General features: G+C 36.9%; 2 protein-coding genes across 5 annotated transcripts; one reads left to right on the top strand and one right to left on the bottom strand.

The window, feature by feature from the left end:
• Positions 1-1,389: 1,389 nt before the first annotated feature.
• Positions 1,390-18,895, bottom strand: coq4 (coenzyme Q4 homolog (S. cerevisiae)). 2 transcript variants are annotated; one of them, XM_028025762.1, is made up of 7 exons: positions 18,724-18,895; positions 8,634-8,786; positions 7,578-7,674; positions 6,879-6,981; positions 6,615-6,744; positions 6,365-6,458; positions 1,390-4,701 (listed from the first exon to the last, which is right to left on the bottom strand). In XM_028025762.1, the coding sequence occupies exons 1-7, from the start codon at positions 18,878-18,880 to the stop codon at positions 4,512-4,514; spliced, it is 924 nt and encodes a 307-aa protein (XP_027881563.1). In that variant the 5' UTR covers positions 18,881-18,895; the 3' UTR covers positions 1,390-4,511. The 2 variants fall into 2 exon arrangements, with proteins under 2 accessions (XP_027881563.1, XP_027881564.1); XM_028025763.1 differs by lacking the exon at positions 18,724-18,895 and adding an exon at positions 10,008-10,231.
• Positions 11,292-23,635, top strand: traf2b (Tnf receptor-associated factor 2b). Of its 3 annotated transcripts, none has more exons than XM_028025759.1 (11): positions 11,292-11,424; positions 15,859-16,064; positions 16,903-16,981; positions 17,555-17,653; positions 19,455-19,616; positions 19,715-19,789; positions 20,197-20,271; positions 21,441-21,653; positions 22,219-22,522; positions 22,768-22,916; positions 23,013-23,635. In XM_028025759.1, the coding sequence occupies exons 2-11, from the start codon at positions 15,889-15,891 to the stop codon at positions 23,229-23,231; spliced, it is 1,551 nt and encodes a 516-aa protein (XP_027881560.1). In that variant the 5' UTR covers positions 11,292-11,424; positions 15,859-15,888; the 3' UTR covers positions 23,232-23,635. The 3 variants fall into 3 exon arrangements, with proteins under 3 accessions (XP_027881560.1, XP_027881561.1, XP_027881562.1); XM_028025760.1 differs by lacking the exon at positions 11,292-11,424 and adding an exon at positions 11,719-11,862; XM_028025761.1 differs by lacking the exon at positions 11,292-11,424 and having other exon boundaries at positions 15,932-16,334.
• Positions 23,636-25,903: the final 2,268 nt, after the last annotated feature.

Consider the following 25,903-nt stretch of genomic DNA (forward strand, 5'->3'; position numbering starts at 1 on the left):
CAGTGGCATGGCTTGAAAATCGAGGTTTACAGATTATCTCCATTCCATCGTTGTGAAGTGAAAACCAGAGCTATTCGTATCAGTATGATTTCATTCCTTTCATTCAGTCAAGTTTTCTGTGATTCAGCACAGTTAGTGTGTATAGATAATATGCATTGTAATTTAAATTGAAAAGTTAGTATGTAACTATCAACATGTCTTTTAAAAAAACATGATTTGGTCAACTGTATTAAGGAGAGATGCTGCAGAAGTTTTAAAAAATCTAAAGTATAGGTAAAACGCCTGTTATAAACTCTAAAAACGAATATTTTTGCAGTCAAATTAAGTATATTAGTGATCACAAACTATGACTTAAGATAACTGATACAAGATTTTTAACATCTAGGAATTATAGATGAGTCAAGGCAAGTTTTTTTGTATAGCACATTTCAGCAAAAAGGCAGTTCAAAGTGCTTTACTCCACTAAAACATGATACAGATGTTGAAATAAGCAATAAAACATTGTCTTGATTCAAGACAGCAGAGAAACATTTACTACTTTACAGAATTTTTTTTTCAGCTTCTGTAATATGTTATAAATCGTTGAACATACAGATGGAAAACATTAACTCATTAAATATCTATTTTTGTAGTTTTCCAGTGCTAGAAAACTATAAAAACAGATAGAAGCACTTAAAAATGACTGGAAAAGTAAGAACAATTGGATATGGATAATTTATAGGAAACCTATTATTTAGTATAAACTGAATGTATAAGAACAAGGCCAGAATAAAAATATCTTCAGAGTTGCAATGATTGTTACATGTAGCTTTTAAAAATAACACAAAAAGCCAAGCTATCTAGTAATAAGTGAGACAAGAATAGTTTTGTTTGCTATTTATTTGACTGATTTATCTCCCTTATACACGTTTATAAAAAAAACTACACCAGGGGGCAGCAAAGTCTAATCAGGCCTCCATGAGCGTCCATAACAGTTTTGCTTCTCATTCAAAGGTTCCTCGTTGAGCTTCCAGGACCACAGACAGCTACAAAAACATTGAATAAAAACCAATGAGCCTTTTCTATAACACATGATGTTATAGAAAAACAGAACAAAATATATGGTAGCAAGATATGATTCCTATTTTATTTCAGCCATGACGTCTAAGCCCTGATATATACGAGAGGAACAAACTAATGAATGTGAAGTGTCCTTTATCACTGAGAAGAGACCAGGGACATGTAAAAAGGACACAGTCACACAATACAAAGAGAAAAAGAAGGGTACATGTCCAAACCATGATTTTATTGTCTTAACACTTCGACTTTATATCCATATTGTCTGATGAAACAATCTGTAAAATATTTTAACATAAAACTTGTCTAAAATGACATGTTCATGAGAGTGTGTAAAACCTTACTGTTTGTTTATTTTATTGAACAGGGATCATGTACAGAAGCATTAATCTCAAAGGAAAATGTATTTTATACCAGATTTTAGCTCTCAGAGGTCATTTCTATCTTCACTCAGTGACACAAGAACACACAAAGAACACTGTAAAAAACAACAACAACAATACAGAACATATATACTGCAGGTACATTCATGAGATAATATGTTGCCTAATAAAAGTTCAAGTTGAAAAAAAGGAAATATCAAAACATTAAAAATAAATGTTCTGTAACATACAACCTTAGATTCCTATAACCCAGTATCAATACAGAAAAAAAAACCCTCCACATACACTAACTTGGACCCCCTAAAGAACATTTTCATCACAAGATACAAGTTCATTTCATATATTTGTGTATATTTTATTTCCATTATTATTCTACATGCTCAGTCCTTCATATGATTCATTGAGGCCAGCCTGAGCTGTGCACAGGGGGTGTTAGGAGAAACCAAAAACAGACGTCAGACTGCTTCCAGGAGACACAATCTGTTTCCATAACAGTAAAACCTGAAACCTCATGTCAGGCTGGGATAGAGCCATGCTGGTTCAAACAAGGAGTTTATATCCAAGTGTTCCTGGAGAAAACTGTTCTCTGTGACGACACCCTGTATCCTGGTACCCATGTTGACTCTGAAGGGGATTTTCAGTAGGAACTATATATAGAGGCAGACTAAAATATGCTAAGAGGTCGAAAAGCGAAATATGGGAAACTGTTTGTGCTGTGTGTACGCCTACAAAAAGGAGCTGTGATTATAGTTCTTTGGGATTTTTTTCTATGTTCTGCTTAGATTTCTGCAAAACAGTGCACAGACCTGTGTTTTTAAAGTTTCCCTGGTTGAAATAACATCCTGCTTTGTTCAACTACTCAGAGTCAAAACACTCTTTTCCCATTCTGAAGGTGACTAACCTTCAAACACTAAACATACTGTGTACTATATTTTGCATATAATTGAATTTTAAAAGTAAGTTTTTATATTCAGTAAATTAGAAAAGTGTTGAAAAGTTTAATTCAGTGACTCAGTTTACTAGGTGAAAAACATTAGACTACACACAGACTGATGTTTTAAAGTCTGTTAATTATAATTTCGACTAACAGATAATGACAACATGACATTTTAAGATCAGAGTCAAATAACACATTTTAAAGGAGAAATGGTAGCTTAATGAAAAGTTTTTCCTTGCTTAACACATGCAAGTGGCTTCAAATTATCTTTACCACATAAGTTAGTCAATTAATTACATGAAATAAAATGCAACTGCAAAGAATATGCAGATATACTTTAAAAAATATATGATGTAAAAAACACTTCTTATCGTAATTACGTTTTCAGAACAATGGGGTCGATATCTGGCAAAAAAAAAAATCCATCTTTAGATACCTTTTAAGAATCTCTGCTTGTTTATTCTCTTATTCTTTCCCCAGGTGTATAAAGTACAACATGTGAAAAACATCCTCATATTATGTTTCCACCTCCGGTCCTTACTCTTGTTCTGGAGTTACATTTTTACATTTAAAACTTTACAATCTAACAAAAATACACATTACAAACCAAGTTTTTAGTGCCACATGTATTTATTATATTTTATCATCTCAACTCTAAAAATAATTGCGTTATTAACTAATACGCAAAGTTACTATATTCTTAGAGTCATCACCAATTCTGGATACACTGTTTATTTTATTTTTTTATTAAAAATGGCTATTGGAGTCATTGCTTTCAATATAATGCAAAACAGATGTTTTCAAAAGGAGATTCTCTATACACATGGAAACAGAACAATTAGATGCCTCTTTCCAATGTCGCCCTTATAGGTAACACTAATTAGGACTTAACCAGTTAATATTAATTTGTACTGATATCTAATAGGACTGGATTATCTTGTTGGCCGTTTATAATTTTGTACTCAATACTTATTTCAAAAATTGTAAAAAAAAAATTGAGTTGATTTCTGTGTATGTGAAGACTTTATATCATTTGCCTCACTTGAAATATTTTTCCAGAAAAAAAAAAAGTTGACTAGTCCCAAAACTTATTTTATCCAGAACATATACAACATTCTAAATATTTAAAGCATTGAAAGCAGTTAGGTTAAAACATGAAACCACACGCTTTTTTGTGTCTTGTTTTGTTTTCCACGGCTATTTACATTTTACATAAAATCATAATTTAGTTGCAAACTCACACTATGTATTACAACAATGACGGCTGGACTATTTGTGCTCTATGTCAAAAGTTCACTTTTAAAAGTTACACATAATCTTTAATATTTCAATCGTCTCTACAAGCTTAATTCTCTGTAATCATATACTTAATGTTGGGCAGTGACAAATGCTCTCTATTTTCTGCAGAAATGAAAAACCGATTGGGGGAAGACCAGCTGTATATTAGTATCATTTCTACAGAACTTCTGGGTAAATTAATCGCAGACTTCCTGGACTCTCATTTCCTGGTAATGTGGTTTTACTGCACCTGATCATTATTAGGTATGTGCTATTAGTCAGAACAAAAAGCGGATAATGAAACTTCTGCTCACCATTTTATTTCATGTTGATGGCATTCTTGCTAAAAGTGGTTTTAGTGAGAAGAATGTTTAAAGGTTAAACAGATGCAGCTGCACCAACGCTACTTAAACCACTCGGTTAAAACAGGTTTAATCAGAAGCACTTAAACAGACTGTTGAGAGATGATATCAGGTTCTAGTAAATAAGATTGTGGATAATAATGGCCATTATGTAAATGTGAAAATTATATTTGCTAATAGAACCGTTCATTTTTAGGATCTGAAGTGTAGCTTTGGTATTTCCTGCTCCAAACGAATCACATTCTAAACTGACTGCTGAAGTTCTTGAAGGATGAAGTCACAATAAGAAGGAAATGGAAACTTAAATATGCCACACGTTGAAAACGGAGTCAATGAATGCTTTTTGTGAATAAGATAAATGAGCCAGTCTTTCCCAAAATCAAAATTCCCCCATGTCCTCTGTAGATAATTACATCCCACAAGACAAAAATCCCACACTGCCATTCTTCAAATATTTTTGGTTTGGCTGCTGATCAGTTTATGACGAGGTTCTTGTTATATTTGTCTCCTCCTCTTGTTTGAGGCACTTAGTGTGAGTGGAGGTGGCTCGATGTTCAGCTCCCGCCTAAGATCCTCCAGGCTCTGCTCCCATCGCCTCTCGTAAAAGATGCTGAGGACGCAGCGGGCCCGCCTGCCGTTCTGCAGGGCCCAGGGGCCCAAAGATGTGAAGAGTGACTGTAAACGACTAAGAGAGGGAGACAGAAGAGTACGGTTAAAGGCCGTTATCACAACCTCTTTATTTCAAGTAAATCAACAAATCCAGATTGGCAAAGACAGGAAATCACAGCGAATGAATGAGGAAATATTTAATGATTAACAGACAAGAGAGACAGTTTATAGTTGAACATTATGTTCAACTATGCTGTTGTAACAACAACAAACGAGCCACAATGGTGGCTAGTCTATGAATAACGCCCTGGGGAAACCCTAAACCAATCAAAAACCAGGAAATCGTCTAAAACACTCCTATATTTTAGTGGTTATATATTACAGGCTGTTTTTCTGTGTTTAGGTCTTTCAGAATCAATTCAACACTAATTATTATCTTAGCTTTTGTTTAAAAATGGTTGATTGATCGATTACTGGTCACAAATGGCTTTGAAAGTATTTGCATAATCCTTGAGCGTCGTCATAAAATTAACAGTCTGCAGAGTTCAGACATCAATCAAAAAGAAAATCTTGCAACTCAATGTGACTTCTGCAGCTTTGCCAAAGTCAAATGGGCAAAGATTTCAGCCCAGCAAAATAAAACTAATTTAGAAATAGATTTAAATGTTACGTGACGCTTTGAAAAATGGCAACTTGTTATTTTTGATGAATATCAACTGTAGGAAATGTGTTATCATTTATAAAATGTTACCATTTTATGTCTCCTTTAATATTTTTAAAATAAAGAGGAGGAAAAAATGCTCGCTAGAAAAGAACGGATACATTTTCTTCTATTTCATGGTGACATTTTTGGGAAATTATGCAACATTGTGAAACATTGATAGATCATTTATTATTTTCAGCCAGAGTTATAAGAGCCATTCTGAAAGGTTCAAAGAGCCGCAGGTTGTAGACCCCTGCTCTAGATGTCTAAAACGGACGTAGACTTGGTGGTTCTACAAATTAACGACAGACTAGCTTTAACTCTAAATTAAAAACAAATAAAAATATATGTATTTTATTTTTGTTTCCTTTCCAAATACAGTACAGACCAAAAGTTTGGACACACCTTTTAATTCAATGAGTTTCCTTTATTTTCATGACTATTGACATTGTAGATTCACACTGAAGGCATCAAAACTATGAATAACACATGTGGAAATATGCACTAAACAAAAAAGTGTAAAACAACTGAAAATACCCCTTATATTCTAGTTTCTTCAAAGTAGCAACCTTTTGCTGTGATTACTGCTTTGCGCACACTCTGCATTTTCTTGATGAGTTTCAAGAGGTCGTCACCTGAAATGGTTTTCACTTCATAGGTCAACCTGCCCTGTCAGGTTAATAAGTGGGATTTCTTGCCTTATAAATAGTCATGAAAATAAAGAAAACCCATTGAATTAGAAAGGTGTGTCCAAACTTTTGGTCTGTACTGTATGTGCTCCATTTTCCTCAGTACATGCACTCAAAATAAAACACATTGGAGTTTGCGATTGTAACATGATGAATGTGAAAAAGTTCAAGGATTTTCATTACTTTTAAGGGACATTAACTTTTCCTCATCAACCTAAAACTTCATCTTTTTGTGGGAACATTCAAGTGCATCGGCACAAGCAGCACTGGTTTAAAATTTAAAAATTTTTACATACATCAATTCATATTTTCTTCAAACAGAGCTAGCTCCTATCAGACATAAGCACCTTGCATTCAGCTGAAGTGGCCCCAGCACGGCTCCCAGGGCGCACATGGGAAGCCCCATCTGAGCGGCTTCGAACCATTTCACCGCCACCTCACCTGAAACCAAGAAATGTGCAAATTACCAACAGGAAGGGGAGACATCACAAGGGAGTCGGTCAAGAGTGAAGATTTCATAAAGTCTATTTCGGTTTTGAGTGTTTATAGAGAACTGGAACTGCTGCTCTTTTTAGTTCTATATGCAGCTTGACTCACCCAGCATGTTAGTGGGCATGCCCAGTAAGGTGTGCAACAGGTCATGGACCTCTCTATATCTCAGCATGATGTAAGCTAGCTCCTCGTTGTCCACAAACTTCACCTCCGCTCTAGAGTCAGGCGTCACTTTCTGCAGCCAAGTTGCAAAAAACAAAAAAAGAGACAGCTCATCCACCAGAAACAGAGATGAGTGGCAACAGGGTGAGACTTGTGTTCACAAGTGAAGTCTGGATTTGGATTTGTTAAGCATAAGCAAAGACATACATTGTCCTCCAGAAATCTGAGATACTCTCGTCCAAACGACTCATCTGGTAGGGAAGCCATCTTTTCCAGATCGAGTGTAGACAGACGGATTCTTGGCCTTTCTCTGCAGCGTCAGTTTATAACAAAGAATAGACTAAATCAAAATGTATCCACACAGTGGAAGAATGCTGGTCATTTCACCCCTTCGCCAGATTATTTTTTTTTGTTGTTGCAAAGTTTGATCTCTTTTCTACTCTTTTTTTAAAGTTATCTTCTAAAAACATTTTTTGCTGAAAACACATCAAATTAATAGAAGCGATTACAGCAATTTAAAGTAATTTTCAAAAGTCCAGTGATCATTTTCTGTAAGAATATGTGGCTAATTGACTAAAAGAAATTACTTTCTACCATCTGTTACATTTCTACTCGTTTAAATGAGGATCAGAAGAGTAGGAGTGATATATGGCCATCAAAACAACAAAATGCAGTGAAATGATGCTGCTTATTTGAACATTTCAATTCAAAATGTTATTTGTAGCCTTTCAAAATATCTAACTACCAGAAGGAATATAACAATAACCAATGATTAAGTGCCTGGTTAAGAAATGGAAGGAGGAAATGGACAGAAAATATAACCTTGAACTGAAAATGCGAGGATACGTTGGAAAAAGGGCGAACTGACCAAAACAATAACATTTAACTTAAACGAGGGCGACTCACGTCAGGATCGTATAACCCTCGGGGTCATTTTTCATCCGCTCCCTTAGATTTATAAGCGCTAAATGTCCTGTAGTCTCTCCAAGCACAGCAACCATGTCTGTGAAGTCAGCACAGGGATTCAGGGCATCAGTAACACTTTATGACGTTTTTACAGCCTAATTAGACTCAACATCACAAATTTTAAACAGAATGTATACGAATGTTTATAGGTGTAATGTTTAAACCCACAGAGCAGCTCACTGGTTGTAAATACAGCTCTGTTTTGTTCCTCTGTGCCTTTTAGGGAGTTTTTGTTGCATTTGAGCAGCTGCCTCTGAGTCTACCAAAGCATGAGGTAATCTGAGTCATTTCAGTATTGGTTTACAATGTGACTATTCAAACATGTGGAGTTTCTATAACAAGGAAACAGCAAGGTTCAGACACAGAGTACATGCTGCAAGTCAGGATCTTTACAGAAATCTGTGGGCTAAACCTGGTGCTAACTTTCAGCTGACAGGTGTCTCCTCAGCTGTGAGAATTTTTCCATTTTAAGCTACTGAAAGCGAGAAGCTGGGGCGCCATTTCAGCGAAGCTGTTTTTGAATGAGGAAATTAGGATGTGAAATTTATCTACCAAAAACCCAGTCTTGCTGAAACAAAGAATAACTGATTTTAAAGACACTAAGCTGCCGTAATAAATCACAGTGAAAATATTGCATTACAGTATACACTAGAAGAATACATGCAAGGCCCGGAATACCAAGAATAAAGTCTAACTTTAAGGTAATTTTTCAACTAGAAAATTTAAATATGCCCTTTTTTAAGGTTTTATTGGGTTTTGTTTTTGACAGTTTCGCAAACTGTGCTAAGAAATAAAACTGAAGCAACAACAATAAGACTAATTTGGAGGAGAGACGAGTTTAAAAAACGTTTGCCACTGATCAAATCACACGGGAGCAGTAGTGTTTTATTAATGGATTCTAAACGCCAAAACAAGGATGGAAAATAAAATGTTTGTTTTCACACAGTCAGTAAATGTGTTGAAACTGCTTGAACTTTTCTTCACGTGGATTTGTACCGTGTCTGTAGGGGTCCTGCAGAGCCGCCACTCCTGATCCGACGGCCAGCAGTGCTTTCTGGAAGGAGGTGGTCTGGATGTGTCCAGGGTACAGCCCATCATAGCTGTAGGTCAGCTCAGCACCACTAGTGAACAGTCGGTGGACGAGCAGAGCTGAGCCAAAGGTGGAACAGTGTTAAGACGCAGGAAGCTAAACATTTCTACTGCAACGACATGTCAAATGAATGACGACTTTTAATAAGTGACCAGCCGTTTTGGGTTTCTTGATGCTAATTTTAGCTTTTACATGGTTTTTTTCCCACAGTGCATGGTGTATTTTGCTGTAGGTCGAGATGCTAGACAGTAAAATATTCAGCTTGCAGCAATCACGCTGCATTTTTGCAGAAAATGCAACATTTTTCTAGTTTATTTACCTTTTCTCCTAAAAATTGCATCTACACGCATGCATCTGATAGAAGTCAATAAGTAATAATGAAATAAAGTAGTGTGAAAACTACATAATAATTTCATATTACACATTACAGCCAAGTAGAGTTTGGATGCATTTAAAATGTGTACTTTATTTAACCCGGAGACCACCTGAAATTCAAAATCTCATTTACAACCCCGCCAAAATGACAGCAAATCAAATTAGTACAAAAAAATACAACAAACATGCAAACATTTCAAACACGTTTGAAATATCAAATGTCACTAATCTACCAGCAACACTAAAATAAGTGCAATTACATATTCAACAGTATGATCCAATCATCACATCCAAGCACTTCTCTGAAATTCTTTTGTTGCATAAAATGTATACTGCAGTGACAATAGAATTTTAATATAAGAAACATTTCTATTAAGTAAATGAAAAAAAATCCAATTATTTAACTGTGTAAATTAGAGGCATAAATAAACTATCAGAAACAATTAATTAAAACTTTAAATCACAAGTTATACCTCATTAGTTTTGTATTCATCCCATTGTTTAACTTGAAATAATTAACTACGACAATGTTATGTCTACAATTACTACACATATATTTAATTAATTCAACTCTTAAATATATTTGTTTTTGTATCCAAACAATTCACTGTAATTGCAATATTGCAAGTATAATTCATTATACATTTAATGAAATGTAACTATTTTATGATCAATGTAAGTTATTTGATACATTTATCAACATTTAATTAATACCATAGCTCTCCATTGAACTACTGAACCGGATGCTAAAGCTCCAGCCTCTTGCACCGTTCTGTTTTGACTGCTAGAAGTAAGCAGCTAGGCTAACACGCAGCTAAACAGGCAAGCAAAAAATAATTTAATAACCTACTCGTTGCTTAAAAGGCTTTTGCAATTGAGTAGAGAGCAGCGGTGTAAATCCGTACCTTTGAACCATTTAGATGTTAAATAACTTTGCGTTTGATTGAGCCGTATGAAGGGATTTGACAAGCGCTGCCACATTGTTAGCCAAACGTATTGCGCATGCGTCGATGATGCTGCGTCATTAGGGACGGATCTTCTCGACCTGCCGGTTCTTTAGTCTGTTGGAGTCGGCTCCTCTGTCGGTGTCCATTAGTCGATGCTCAAAATGAGTTGTGTATTACTAAAAATTAATCAAACAATAAGTACCATGACATCTTCACACTAAATAAGCTCATAATAAACAAAACAATATTTCTTCAAAAAGAAATTTCTTCTTTTTGAAGAAGAAATTTCTTTAAAATAATGGCATGAAAAAGTCCGGTGTTGGGGATTGTTCGTGCATGATTCACCTTGGGTAGTAACTCACCTTCATGATGACAGTGCAGTATGGACTAAGAAGTATCACTGCATAAAATGTGTATGTACTCAATATAAATGATGCGTCCACGGAACATTACTAGAGCCGCTGGTGTATATATATATATATATATATATATATATATATATATATATATATATATATATATATATATATATTGTTGATTAATAAAAAATTTCATCTACTTATTTTTTTTATCACATATGTGAACTCATATTAAATTTATAAAATCTAGATGTATTTATTGTGCAGTCATAGTAATGTTTAATGACAAAGGTGAAACTAATAACATTTGCTCAGCTAAATTTACTTGAGCAATCTTTTACTAAACTGTTGTTTTTACTTTTATTTCAGTATATCAATTTAAAGTATTGCTACTCTTATTTGAGTAAAATTTCCAATATCTCTAAACACCAACTTCAGTCAATGAAGAAGAAGCTTGTTTTAGCCAAAAATGCACCAGACACAAACCTACATCTTATGTTAATGTTTGACTTCTTGTTTATACATTAGCTCTGTTGTCTTTTTCCATTTGGAGGTCAAACAGAGCAGTCACTGCAAGCTGCATTGCTCTGTTTTATGATGAGGAAAAACTAGGCGTTTCTTCTGAATTATTTTGCATTTATTTGCGTTAATTCTTTTATTTAAAGTACTTGAATTTACATAAAACATTTTGTGTCTGATATCAGTTTTCAAATATGAAACCAGATAAATACTTGTGTACCTTTGCTATTAAATACTCCTTTAATTCTTTCTTGGATTGTTAATTTCTTTACTAGAATTAAATGTGATGTAGTGCTTTTGCTCGAGTACAATTTTGGGAGCTCTGCTACACAACTGCGCCCCCATTTGGTACAATTGTGCAGACAAAAAAAAACCCCGCAAGCGGAAGTTGTTGTGCGTTCTTTGAACTACGCACAGACTGAACTAGGAGTGTTCGGCTTTTTCTCCGTTCGTGAATAGTTTCGGTTTCCGTCCAACCTAACGTCCAAGACTCCGAGGTTAGTTGACTAAAATTGGTACACACTTGCTCTCTTAAACGAGTAAGTTAGCAGTTAGCAAGCTGGCGAGTAACTTAGAAATGAACTGTATCAATAATCCACTTAATTTTGCGCTGAGGTGAACTACACGCGTTGTTGTTCCTCGTGGCAAAATTAAGTGTTAAAAAGCAGCACGGGTTCTTCCTTAAACCAATGGCACACACACACACACACACACACACACACACACACACACACACACACACACACACAAAAGAAAGTATACGACTAGAAATTATTTGCGAAAAATAAAAGCGCTAGAGCTCAGAAGAGAATGGCCAGGGTATATATATACCTTTGAGAAATGTTTATATAGTGAACTGACGTCATTCTGGGTGTGACTGGATTGTACAAATACTACCCTCAAAGTTCAGGCTGTAAGGATTGACAGTGTTTTCGGTGAGTAGAAATCCTGTTCAGTTTCCTTAGAACTGAGATCGTTACTGACGTGGAGACGATATTGAGCAATATCGTAGTAGAAGTGAGATCAGCGACGGTGTTCTTAGACAGCTGAACAGATGGTGCATTTCTGGGCAGTAACAAAGTTAACAAAGTTGTTACTGCTGCTGATTTTGTGTTTGTTACTTACAATTTGGCAAAGAAGCTGAACTTAGCTTTGTGTATAGATTTGCAGACTTTTTTTTTTTTACATTTTACCTTTATTTAAAGATTGTTTATATTTATTTTTTTGCGGAGTTACTACTCATTGCTTTTTTACTTAATGATTTCTAAAAAAATCATATTAGTTATGATTCATTTCTAACAATGTTCATGTTAGAAATGAACATCGTCTTGACTTGACTAAATTTGGCAAGAATAGTCAAGTCAAGACGATGTTCATTTCTAAATTTGCTGAGAAATCTACAAGGCATGCAACAGTCATGGCTGCAGATCCCTGCCTTTATGACTGACTGCATATCAAAGGTCATTTTCATATTGGCTCTTTGTTAGTGTATGAATTGTATGACTGTCTGAAATCGAACATGAAATGGTTTTTTTTCTGTCTCCGACTTTAAGAAAGAGACTATAGTTAGTGATCCAAACTTAGCATCAGGGAATCTATAATTGCTACCTTCAAAATTTATGTTGATACACAAAGTAACCATAGCAGTATCTGCCAAACACATCACACCTAGTTACTGTGTTTATTTGAAAAGTTTTGTACGAGTCATGCAGGTTTTTTCCTTTTCTTTCTTTGCTGTATTTGTTTTTAAAGTTGGACTAGTTTGACTGATCTAGCTGAAACTCCAGTGTTGTGTCAGAGTTTCATGATGGAGAAATATCAGTCATTTCACCAGAACAGCTCTGAGAAAACTTCACAGAATTTCACCAGTTTAGACTTCCAGTTAAGCATAGTACCAGGCATCAGGCCATAGATGGGTTTCTGCAGAGAGGTGTTAAGAATTAACCCAGCCATTTAAGTCATAGCTTGGATGTGTAGAAAATCTCCCGACTCAACATTATACTGTCTAATTCAGCGTTCAGCCTCCTTGATTTCATCCTGGGGGAAGTGTTGTTAGATATGGAGTGATGGACAGATGTCGTATGAAATACAATTTATTTATTTACTGTATTGACTCAAAGTTAAGAAATGTTTTCATGCATTCCAGCTGAAACCGTCTGGAGTTTAAAAATGGTTTTCTGGCTTACTGTTTGTGTGGTTTCTTTTTTTTTTATTGGTATTTATTTCATTTCCCCACACAGAAGTTTTTCAGAGGATGTCCTGTCTGTGAGAAAATGGCTGATGTAATGACTATCTTCACAGAAAACAGGATTTGGTTATGTTAAATTATAGACTCAGCAACATGTATACTGGTGTAAACCCGGAAAGAACAAATGTAGAACAAATGTATCAGTTCTTATGTAGTTCTACATAAGAACAAATGTCCATTTATCAAAAATGGAGGGGGAGTCCTAATCATTTTATCTAATTTCCACCAACTTTCAGTTTTCCCCTGTTTTTCTGCTGTAGAAGCGAAAACAGAGACATGCAGCGGCTGTGAAGTATAGACAACATCAGTTATGGAAATCAAAAACATGCCCACTCTTTCACCTCAATGGAATTTTATGAACTAAAATAAGTGATGTTGTGTTGAGAAATTGCTTCAGACTTTTCCAAAAGTAGGCACGTTTACAGGGCAAACAGAAAAAATGTGGCGGAAAATGAGTAATACCTTTGTCTTTATCACCGATGTTAGCTTCAACACCTAATCATAGACCATAGAAATCACTTTAAATTTCAAGTAAAAAACACAAAAAATGTTGTCACGTTCTTGTTGTTGGTAATCAGATGGAAGGAAATGACTAAGTTTCCAAGCATTTCCAAACAGGGAATTGCTTGGGTAGGGGGAAAATTCATGATTTAGTTTCTTGTAATTAGCAGGTTACCTGACAATGACTGTGAGGGCATTTCCTCTCTGTCTCTTGCCAGTTACACAGTCGTCTAGTTTTGACTTTCCATGTGTAATCTACACCAAATAACCAGATGAATTTAGTCATTATTTTAGTTGGTTGAGTCTAACAAAATCCATTAAAGAATGCATTTAATTTAGTCGTTGGGCAAAGACAACGTACAATAAATATCAAGTAGGGTTAAAGATTTTCTAGCTATTCATACGGTGGAAATTTATAATTATTAAACTTTAAATTACAAACCTAAGAATGAACTCGCTTTCCTTTAGTTTTTGGTGCAACAGCAACGTCTTCTAACGTAATACTTATATTCTAAAATCTAAAGGCTTTATACAAAAAAATGTGCTCAAAGTAGTATTGAGAAAATGTGCTTCTTTATAAATAAAATCTGCAGCGTCCACTAACATTTACGTGACATTTACGTTACCCTATCACATAAATGTTAGTGGCTCTTACTAATCCACCAGATGGCAGTAAAGAGAAAACCAGACCACTTGCACCAGTAAACGTACACTGTGCAGGCGAGAAATGCATTTCAGAATCCAATTTGGGTTCATGTGTTATAAAATACCGATGCAAATGTGAGCATGGGAGAAAGATGTGCACCGAATAATGAAGTTAAAAATACGACAAGTGATATTTTTGTGGCTAACCAGATAAGAAGCTTAGTAGGGTTAATTCGTGTTGTATTCCTGGGTTATATTTCCAAAAAATCTAATACCAAAATACGATATTAAGTATTTTGCAGCCTTCATGCAGATTACTTGTACTGACAAATAGGTGGCAGTGCAGGTGAGGTTATGAGTAAGGGTTTGCGTAATTATTGTAAGTAAGAATCTGAGCATTACAAAACCACTTTCGAAGTTCGCACAACATTACGAGAATTATTTATATTCCATGCCACAAATTTTGTTACGTGACTTTTAGGACTTTTTGCAAAGATCTTTGTTACATCAGGACTCATGTTGTGTAAAGTTGTTCTGGAGAAACCAGGTCAGCAAGTTTTATTCAACAGTTGAAAAATTATGCTTACATGCATAGTCTTGTATTGTTCAACTGCATAGAAAACAGATTTTTGTGCATTGCTTTCATTGAAAAAGTTAGTTTGGAAAAAACAAAACATGGGATACAACACGTAAATAGGAATAAGAAGAACAGCATGCAGTCATGTTTTTCTTTCTGTACTTAAACCTGCACAGCTTACTGTGATGCAGTAGACGTTTTTGAATATAATTTGAAAAAGCTGAAACCTGGCCACAGCTGTTTGCAGTGAAACAGAGACACATGTTTATGATGGTTTTTTCCTGGTGGCTCAGTAGTAAAATGCAGTAATCTGGAATCTGCTAGTTGGTTTTCCCCTCTGTAACCATCTGTTCTGCCTTGATAGATCCAATAACACAATTAGGAAACAGCACAAGATCAGAATGTCCAACTGTACCAGAACCAAGACATTCACTTTAAAACCAGAAGAAAGAGTTTCTGACAACTTTAGTAGTTTGTTTTTTATTTTCAAGTTGGACAACACATAAACTTTTTGACTACCATTTTGTATTGGTATCAACGCATCCCATGTCTCACACAAACAAAACATTTCACTGGAATTTCATGAGCATAACTGTAGAAGTAGATGATGGCTGGTTTTCAAATTTTATACAAAATAAAATTGAAAAAGAATGGTGAGCATTTGTATTTTAATTTCCTTCACTTCATATTTTATAGAGTGAAGTTTTGTAGGAAACTTAGTGAAACTTTGCTGGTGTCATGATGTAGGGCAAATTTTCTTTAGTACGAACAGGGAAGCTAATCAGTTGATGGTGGCTAGCCTGACCTTTGTGTTGGTCTGTAAATTCCCAATAAAATCCACTGCAGTTTGTGGTTGTAAGTTGAGAAATGTGGAACATTTTTGGCGGTTTGAATATATTTGCAAGTCAAAGCACACATGGGGAGTGCTGACCTCTGTTTTCTGCTGCTTTTCTTCCACAGTTTGGTGCATCATCAGTTTCATGGAGAACGATGGCTCGCATCTCTTTGGACTCTCAAAACTCTTTACCAGGAATTCCTTTGAGTGTGCTGTCTGTGCCCATGGAGAATAAGTACAAATGTCAGCAGTGTCTCCAGGTCCTGAGGAAACCTGTCCAGGCTCAGTGTGGCCACCGCTTCTGTGTGCACTGCTTCAAGCTGCTCACCAGGTAGACCGAAGGTCCTTAGACCACCCACCGGTTTATGACGTGTGACCTCCTCCTCCCCCAACACTCTGCCGGCTTAATGCTTCCCCTTATTAGTGGATATGCCTCAGCACCGTCCCGCGTTCTTGTCTCTGCTCCAGCCTGGATTTGCTTTTTTGCACCCAGCGTTGTTTTCTTAATGCTGACTCATTTCTCATATGGTTGGACTAAATCTGATGAATCACGAGGATCTGGTCATGCTGACACATTTCGGCTTTGCTGACTCCTTCCAAGGTGTTTCTTTTTTCTTTTTTTTTTAATCTACCCATTTCTTTCCTTCTCACCCATTCAACAGTTGTTTCTAAACACATCAGCGCTGATAATAATACTCTACTTTGTCATGTTATGTTTAATGATCCACAGAAGTGTCATTGAACATAAAGAAAAGATGACATGTCGGTGAAAATGACTCAACTTTACCACACATAGCATTGCTAATTAAGTCAAGCAGTTAAACTATGATTCATTGGTGTAATCCTGGAAGCTTATATCTGCTAAAAAGCTTGTGAAATTTTAGTTTTGCAATGCTTCTGGTGTCAAAGTACATCAGTGTGGCAAGTTGATCACATGACAACCCCTTATGAACTAATGTGTGTCCAGGTTCCAGGTGTCTGAATGTGGCCAAAATTTGGTTTTTAGCTTCAAAAACCAAATGCATTCAGTGTGCTTCCACTCTACATCCCTTCTATATAACTTCTGTTGATCTACTTGAACTGTGATCTGTGTTGGTGAGGAGATGATGGGGGAGCAGGTCTTAGTTGCTGCTTAAACAGGCAAATCACAATCCCTTTGTTTTCATTAGCGCTGGTCCAAAGCCTTGTGAAGCCTGCCGCCAAGAGGAGATCTATGAGGAGCCCATGTCCATCCTGAACAGTAATGAGGTGAGTTTCCAGAGAGGAAACGTGCTTTCAGTCACGTGTTATGCTGTTCCAGCCACGTATTTTAATTGATTTTATTGATAGACCAAAACACAAGTAGTCCATGATGTGAGATGGCCACAAAAAGACACACAGTTTTCAAAAAAGATCTTAAAACTGTGGATAAGATTTGTATTCCACCACCTTTTACTTTGATATTTCTAAGATCCAGTGCAACTAACTGCCTGCCTGAACACAGTAACTCTGAATACTAATAAATGTTGTACTTTCAGATTTCTGGTTATAAAATATTTGAAAAAGATGTTTCATTTTCCTTCTACTTGCATTATTTTGTATTGATCATTCACATGAAGTGCATTGCAGTTTGTTTTGTAACGTGAAGAAAGGGTTGTGAATACTTTTGGAAGGCTTTGTGCTACTCATTTAAACCAAAGGTGATTGTTTGACCACACAGTCTGAAGGGAGTTTCCACAACCACACAATGAAGTGCACTGTGTGTTCTTGTCAATATAATTACTGTCTTTATGTCCACTGAACGCTTTGTTGTTGCCCCCCACCCCTCTCCCTGTCCACCAGGCGTTTCCAGACAACGCAGCCGGGCGAGAAATAGCGAGTCTGCCTGCCAGGTGTTTGAACCAGGGCTGCAGCTGGACTGGATCTATAAAAGAGTACGAGGTGAGGTGTTAAACTGAATCGCTCTTGTCTCGCTTTGACCTCATGTTAAGCCTTATGTCGCGCTAAGGGGTCAGGTTACCCCAGGTTAACTTGTGGACTGCGCTATTCATGTCACTGTGACCTGAACTAGCTATCCTTGGAGCATGTTTTTCTCAATAAGCTCACTATGACCTCTATGTCATGCATGTTGCTTCAATTCATGCGCTGCAGAAACAGGAAGTGAAACTAAACATGCAGGCTGGAAAGTCCCTTACGCGTTATTCACAAACAACTCATTGGAAAGTACCAGAAGAAAGGCCATCTGATATAAGGGAGGAGAAATAGACCATGGAGGATTTACTGACTGTAAATCTGCCCTATGTAGGGAGACTATCGAGAACTAAGATTAAAGTTTGATGGTGTGGAAATACGAGGGTTAGAAAAGTCCCGGTAAATTATGTAAACAATATTTTATGTTGCTGATTACCAACTTGTCTGCAGTTTGTTTGTGTTGTAAATATGTCTGCCAGGATGTAGTTAGTGGGTTGGATTATGAAGGAGATGCTAGATGGACGTCATATTTATATAAGGGGAGTTTACCAGACACTGCAGTCACATTGAACTCTAATCCCTGACGATACAGTGGAGATGTGCTGCTAAGTTTTAAAATTTTATGTTGGGAGGATATATATTTGGTCACAACATTTTGCATGTTGTGCAAAATAAAATGTCAGCGTGTCGGTGAGACGTCCTCTCCGAAGAAGCATAGGCAGATCAAAATGTGCCGTTGGTTGTTCGTTATTGGAAAGGATTGCCAGGTGCAACACCCAAATATGTGTCAATGACAGCTGCTTAGTCACTGTCGGCTGAGAAACAGACGGCTCTCCCAGCGGCTTTCCGCACCCGGGCGAGAAGGCAGTGCTGCTTTGGAAAAAGATGCTAATTGTGGCTAACCCGTTCTTCGAGTGGTGAAGTGCGGGCAGATTTCTCACAAGACACCACTTCAAGATGACTCATTTTCGCTTTGGTTTTTGGATTTATGGGTGGTGAGTTTTAAAATGACTATTCAAATCGAAAAACATGCAACATACCTGACTGTTTCGCTGAGCCGCTCACGCGTGAACGTCCCCATTCATTAGGAGAAAGGACTTCCTGATAAACCTCTTCCTCCAAACAAGCTCTGCCCCTTCCTTTGTCGCAGTTTTTAAGTGTAGTTATGCCGCCAAATGACTTGCAGATTTGAATCATTTCGAAAAAACCTCCAACTTGTTTCTGTGTTGCCGTTTTTGTTTCCCTTTTTATATTTCTTCACTTCTCAACATGTTTGTATTTACATAATACAGGCATGTATTATATAAATAACTGACTTCTTTATAACTTTTGTTAAAAGTAAGTTTTTTGAAAAGGCCTTTATATAGTTTCATGTTACACAATAAAAGATTTGCATTTCTTTTTTTATATATAAATCACTGTTTTCTATTTCTGTTTTTCTTTTGAGTTCTCAACAAAAGAAAAATGTCTGCTTAAAAGAAGCAAAAGTAAAACAGGTTTTTAATCTTGTTTGAAATACCAACACACCCTGTACCACACCTGTTAAGTTAAGAGTATAATTTGTTTTAATGCATTTTCAGTGACTTATAAAAGATAAGCGTTCCTTTTTTATTTTTAAATCTTATGAGGTTTAGTTGTCGTAAATTGGACATACTCGCCACAATGCTCGTCTGGCAGTCGCGAACTGAAAGATAATGAAACAAATGGCCGACATATTTACCTTGCGTGAGAACTGCTTATAACATCAAATCACCGTCTTCTACATCTTCAGGCTCAACATGAGGGCCGCTGTGAATACGAACGGGTGCAGTGCGAGGCCTGCCAGGCCGCCATCCTCCTCAAGGACAAGGACAGACACAACGAGAGAGAATGCGAGGCGAGAACGCTCAACTGCAAATACTGCAAAGTTACATTCAACTTTAAGGACATTAAGGTGAGAAATGTTCTGAGCATTAAAAGCAGTTTCACTGGTATTATGTTTGCAAACATGAGCACGGATGATAACGTTCTGATTTATGAAAACATTTTCAGGCCCACGATGAGATCTGTCTCAAGTTTCCCTTACAATGTAAAGATTGCGGCAAGAAGAAGATCCCCAGAGAAAAGGTTAGAGCTGTTCTGCTTAGAAGTTTTTATTTTTATGTTCAAGATTTTTTGTTTTTCATTTAATCTATGCTTAAGAAAGGAATGAGATTAGAAATTAGAAATAAAAACCACTCAGCCCATATCATGAATGTATGCAAATGTCTGAAAGGAATATCATATCTAAACATGTGATTTTAATAGAAATTAACATGCACAGCACTATTTACCATTGATAATGGCCATTTTAACAGAATTAAAAGATACTTGGGTTTCTGAATAGTGAAACTTACTCATCTCAAACTGATAATTCCCCTGTTTGACCTGTTAGTTTCCTTCTGACTGAGTCTCATGTAGTTGGCTTTTACTTTTATTCCTGAGCTGACTCCACGCTAACTCTTCACTTTCCCTTTTGCCTGCTCTCTCTTCAGTTCAGTGACCACATCAAATCCTGTGTCAAGTCGAAGAGCGTCTGTCCATTCAGCGAAGTGGGCTGTAAAACTGTGGTATGTGCAACAAACTACTCCGTTATGTTAAACTTTAACATCAAATGCTGTTGTAGCTTAATGCAACTGATGAAAAGGCTTGGAAGCTCTGTTGAATCCATGTCTAAATAAAACATGATTCATCTCCACTCAAAAGTATAAAGAATAAATATATCAATTATTCTGACAATTAATCGAATTAAAAAATGGTCACATTCAGCAGATTTTTCATTAAACTGCTAAAGCTTATTTAATAAAGTATTAGAAGAAAATGCAAATAAACAAATATTTCAATTCGTTTTTTCCTCCAATAACAGTATTCCTTTAGTGAATGCTTGATCATTTGTAGCAAACAATGCATCTGCAGCTAAAGAATACTTCTGACATCAGCATGTGAAAAATGTTTTATAATTGCAAAATGTATTTATTGTTTGTACAGTTTTGGCTTAATTACTGCTCTGAGAGTTTTGTTCTTTCAGTAAATGTCATGTTTTTTTTCCAGTCTGTCTACTCCAGTTGGCAATTATTCGATTACTAATTAAGTTGACAATTATTTCAGTAATCGATAAATCTGATTAACTGTTTCAGACATGTAAGTTTTACATCTCATGGTTGAAATTAATTGATAAGCAGACACATCAGCTGTCTGCTGTCAGTGGCAATTATATTTTCTCACGTCCAAACATGACTAATGAGTTCACATAAAACGCTCCAATGAATGTTTGGAATAGTTCTGCCTGTTTACATGCACTTCACACCAGATTAGTTGGAGGTGTGTGCAGTTCAGAAGAAGTTCTTTGACCAACGTTCAACCACATTTTTGTAATACCTGAGAGTCTTCGGATGCTTCTCATACCTGCTGTCAAAGTCTGGAATATTTTTCATCAAAACCGATGAGAACAATTTGGGGTTTTTTTACATCTCTGTTCATTAAATAATTGAAAACTGTCCCTTATGGGTGCGGCGCGGCGCTGCCTCATGGCGAAGGCGTGACCCTTGCATCGAGGGTGACGCAGCAGTCACAGGTTCAGGTCTCAACCTGATGACCTTTGCCTCATGTATGGGCATAAAACATGATTTGCTGACGTTGTAGACATCAGTTTAGTTTGTTGTTCTTTTAGACAGAGTTTTAAAAGCATTTTCTGTCTGCTGAAACAAATCTTAATACTCCTCCTTCTTCTTGTTCTTAGATAGAGAACGGGAAGCTGAGCGACCATGAGCACAGCAGCACCATGGAGCATCTGCGTCTGCTGCTGCCGATGGTGCTGACGATGACCCATCCGCGAAGTGAGGCCCTCGGATCCGGGGAGCTGCAGGAGGACTCGGGTCTGGGTCTGTACAGAGCTCCTGAGGAGGGAGACGGAGCTGCAGCCGCCGCACAGCCTGTAGACCTGGAAAAAAAAGTGAGCCTCTCTTCCAAACTTTATGGCTTCTACTAATGGACGCAAATGAAGGCAGGCGGTTACATTTACCAAATAAAAAACACATTAAATCAAGTTCTACACTTCCTATTTTAGGGAAGTTGTAGAAATTTTTCGTTAAATGACAAAGAATGCTGCAGAGATTGATTTTGACTTTCTTCAATCTGAAAAGTCTACATTCATACTTTTTTATTTGGTGGAACTGCCCTTTAGACCACAGGTATAATTTCATAAGCTGTAGCTAAAATCTATTTTAGCCCATTCACTCTAAAACATGGACTTGTTCTTAAGCCTCTTTGAAACTAATTTGATTCTTTGCTGAGGATCACAGTCCTGCAAACTTCTCATTTTCTCAGAATCCAACAATAAAAAATCTTTTTGTAATGGGAATCCTCTTTGACTTAGAAGAAGTTAAGTTTGATTTAAACCTAACTTCTTCTAAGTTAAGGAGCTTAGATTTTCAATAAGGAGCCAGTTATTTTCAACTGTATTACATTTCGACTGTATTTACAGGGATTATATAATGACTGTTACTATTTTCCAACAGGTAATTGCTTTAGAAAACATTGTGTGTGTCCTGAACCGGGAAGTGGAGCGCAGTTCGCTCACCCTGGAGGCTTTCGCCCACCAGCATCGACTAGACCAGGAGAAAATTGAAAACCTGTCGAACAGAGTGCGGCAGCTCGAGCGAACGGTGACCATGAGAGACCTGCAGCTGTCGGAGACCGAGCAGCTGGTGCGCGAGCTTCAGAACTGCACCTACGACGGGATATTCGTCTGGAAAATTAACGACTTCTCTCGGCGCAGGCAGGACGCCGTGGCCGGCCGAACGCCTGCCATGTTCTCACCCGGTAAGACGAGAGACGGGATCGCTGGGATGGATTCTGACCTCATAGAAAGATTTTTGTGATTGTGGGGAAAAAAGAGCACGTGGTTGGTGTGATGTTTTGTTTTTTTTTGGCTTGCAAGATTGGGGAGATTCCACATCTCTATGATGATGTTTATTTTCAGGGAGGGAACCAAACTGAGTCTGATGACATTTCAGGATTTTGTCTTTTGTTCTAATTCCTTTTTTTTCCCCTCTCTCTCTTTACAGCATTTTACTCCAGCAAATACGGCTACAAAATGTGTCTCAGGCTTTATCTGAACGGCGACGGGACCGGACGGGGGACGCACCTCTCCCTGTTCTTTGTGGTCATGAAGGGAAAGTGCGACGCTCTGCTAAAGTGGCCCTTCAGTCAAAAGGTGCCGTAGATTAAGAATCATTTTTCCCATCAGTGTTAATCGTCCTCCTTATGAAAACAGAAGCTGATTTTCTCCTCCTTCCTTCCCTCCGCCCAGGTGACTCTGATGCTCCTGGATCAGAACAACAGGGAGCACATCATCGACGCTTTCCGACCCGACATCTCCTCCACCTCCTTCCAGCGGCCGATCAGCGAGATGAACATCGCCAGCGGCTGCCCACTCTTCTGTCCGCTGGCTAAGCTGGCCGGCAAGAGCCCATATCTGAGAGATGATACGATATTTATCAAAGCAATCGTAGACCTCACAGGCTTGTGATGTGCACTGTGGAAGATGCACTGAAATTCATGGAAATATTCCTCAGAAAATAATATTTGCCTATATAATTAGCCTAATATTGCTCCATATCTATATATATATATATATATACATGCTAATAATATATGAATAATAATGGTTGATAAACAATAATAATAAACTATAGATACAAATAAAAAAATATATTGTATTATTATAATAAAAGTCAGACAACATGTAACTGGCTGTAGCATATCATAAAATATCTTTTATATGTTTTATTATAAAATTATAGTGATAATAGTGCTTTTATTGAAAATTAATGCATAGCTTTCAAACGATTTGTGGGAAAAGTTGAACTTTTCTCTAGAATAAAAATGGCAAGATAAATGAAAATTGTACAAATGATAAAACTTAACATTACATATAGAAATGAAAGCTATGACTTTCTTTAAAGGGGTATTTTAATGAAAAACACTATCACAATACCTCAGGATGTAAATTGAGTTGTGCAACTTCATTTGCTAAAATGGGTTTTGTTTGTTTTAAGTAAAAAAAAAAAGCATTTTAGGCTGAAATGTTTGTTAAACCACTTTGGGAGATTACCGTATTTTCCGCACTATAAGGAGCACCACATTATAAGACACACCTTCAATGAATGGCCTATTTTAAAACTTTTTTCATATATAAGGCGCGCCGCATTATAAGGCGCATAGAATAGACGCTACAGTAGAGGCTGGAGTTACGTTATGCATCCATTAGATGGAACTGCGCTAAAGGGAATGTCAACAAAATAGTCAGATAGGTGGGCGTGCCGTGGTGGCGGAGGGGTTAGCGCGACCCACATTCAGAGGCAACGTAGCCTCGACGCGGCTGTCGCGGGTTCGACTCCCAGACCCGACTACGTTTACCGCATGTCTTCCCCCACTTTCCTTCCCCCTTTCCTGTCAGCCTACTTTGAAAAAAGGGACACTAGAGCCCACAAAAAGACCCCGTGCGGGGCGATAAAAAAAAAATAGTCAGATAGGTCAGTCAAACTTTATTAATAAATTACAAACCAGCGTTCTGAAAACTCTGTTCACTCCAAAATGAATAAACAGCTGTTTGATTATTTTCCCCGAGGTAAAGTAAGTGACGTGGTATTTTCGTGACACAGTTTATCTTTTAACAACAGCAAAGGTATAACATATAGTGGAGGGGAACTTTTCCTCGATTCAATAAAGACGTAAAAAACAGTCTGATACTGTTAAGGGTAAATCAAACGTTAGTGCAATCACAATATATATCCACTTCCTCACCATTGATTCGTTCATGTTAAATTCTCTCGCTGCTGCTCTGTTCCCGTGTTCTACTGCGTGACTGATCGCCTTGAGCTTAAACTCTGCGTCGTAAGCGTGTCTCTTAATAGGAGCCATTTTGGGGTCTTTACACAAAACCCAGCATGCACCGCGCGCTTCTTCTTCCACGGGGGAAAATGAAGTTGGCGGCCGCTTACCGTAGTTACAAGACCTGTTGTGGCTCAATATTGGTCCATATATAAGGCGCACCAGATTATAAGGCGCACTGTCGGCTTTTGAGAAAATTGAAGGTTTTTAGGTGCGCCTTATAGTGCGGAAAATACGGTACCGTCAGCTGTTAAACTGTGACTTATAGTTGGTCTATTTTTTTTTTTTTACATTGTTCATTGAACTCAATCTATGAAATATAATGTATGCCGGTCAACCTATGGCGATTTATACACTTAAAAAATGTAGGTAATATTTATTTATTTTGGTTTCAATAAATCTTTCACTCATAAAATTGCCTTGTGGCAAATATTTCAACAAATGTGAAATAAACATGTATTAAAACCAATATTACTACTCTAAAAAATACCTAATCACCAAGACCACCTAACCTAGTCAATATAATCAATTAGTCAAATACTGTATCCAGGTTACTTGCTGCAATTAATATGTTAACTAGTTTCTCACTTCAGGGTTACACTTGTGGAGAGAGCTTTATTGATTATTATTGTTTTAAATATCTAACACCACTAAACACTTAAAGCTATTTAATATAGCAGTATATAAATAATTAGCCTATCTAAACAAATTGAGCCATTTTAGTTTCTATAACCTTCTAGATTGAAAGCAGATATTTTTTATTTAATAATACTGCTTCAGTAAAAGCCTAAACCATTATGTTCTCATACTGACTGAATGACGTGTATGTAAAGGTCTTTCCTGACTTGTAGTTTAGTTTTCATTTAACAATGATGTAAATTAATAAAGTCATATTGAGCTTGAATTCATGCTAACCGTGCATCATGCTAACCGTGCAGAGTCAGAATAAGAGTCTGGATTCAGCAAGCAGAAGGAGATAGTCATCCTGAGAACAGCTTCTGTTACGGCTTTTATCTGAGTGGTATCGGTTTACCAACTTGGCTTGTCATGCCGCTCCTGTTGCTCTGTCACACGGCTCGGTCAAACGGTGTTTTTGTGTTTACAGTAAACAGAGTATAACCCTAAATGTTGGGCCAGATGTGGAACGTGATGTACCGTTCTGTTGCTTAGGGCAGCTGCAGAAATGCAAGTTGGGAAATTCCTGCCTATGCTTCCCACAATTGCTGCAACTTTAACCTCGAGGTGTTTATTTAAAATTTAAATAATAAAAATAAGGTGTTGCAAAACTGTATGGATTAATGCATACAG

The sequence above is a fragment of the Xiphophorus couchianus genome, chromosome 8 (assembly GCF_001444195.1).
Source record: "Xiphophorus couchianus chromosome 8, X_couchianus-1.0, whole genome shotgun sequence".
Classification (NCBI taxonomy): domain Eukaryota; kingdom Metazoa; phylum Chordata; class Actinopteri; order Cyprinodontiformes; family Poeciliidae; genus Xiphophorus; species Xiphophorus couchianus.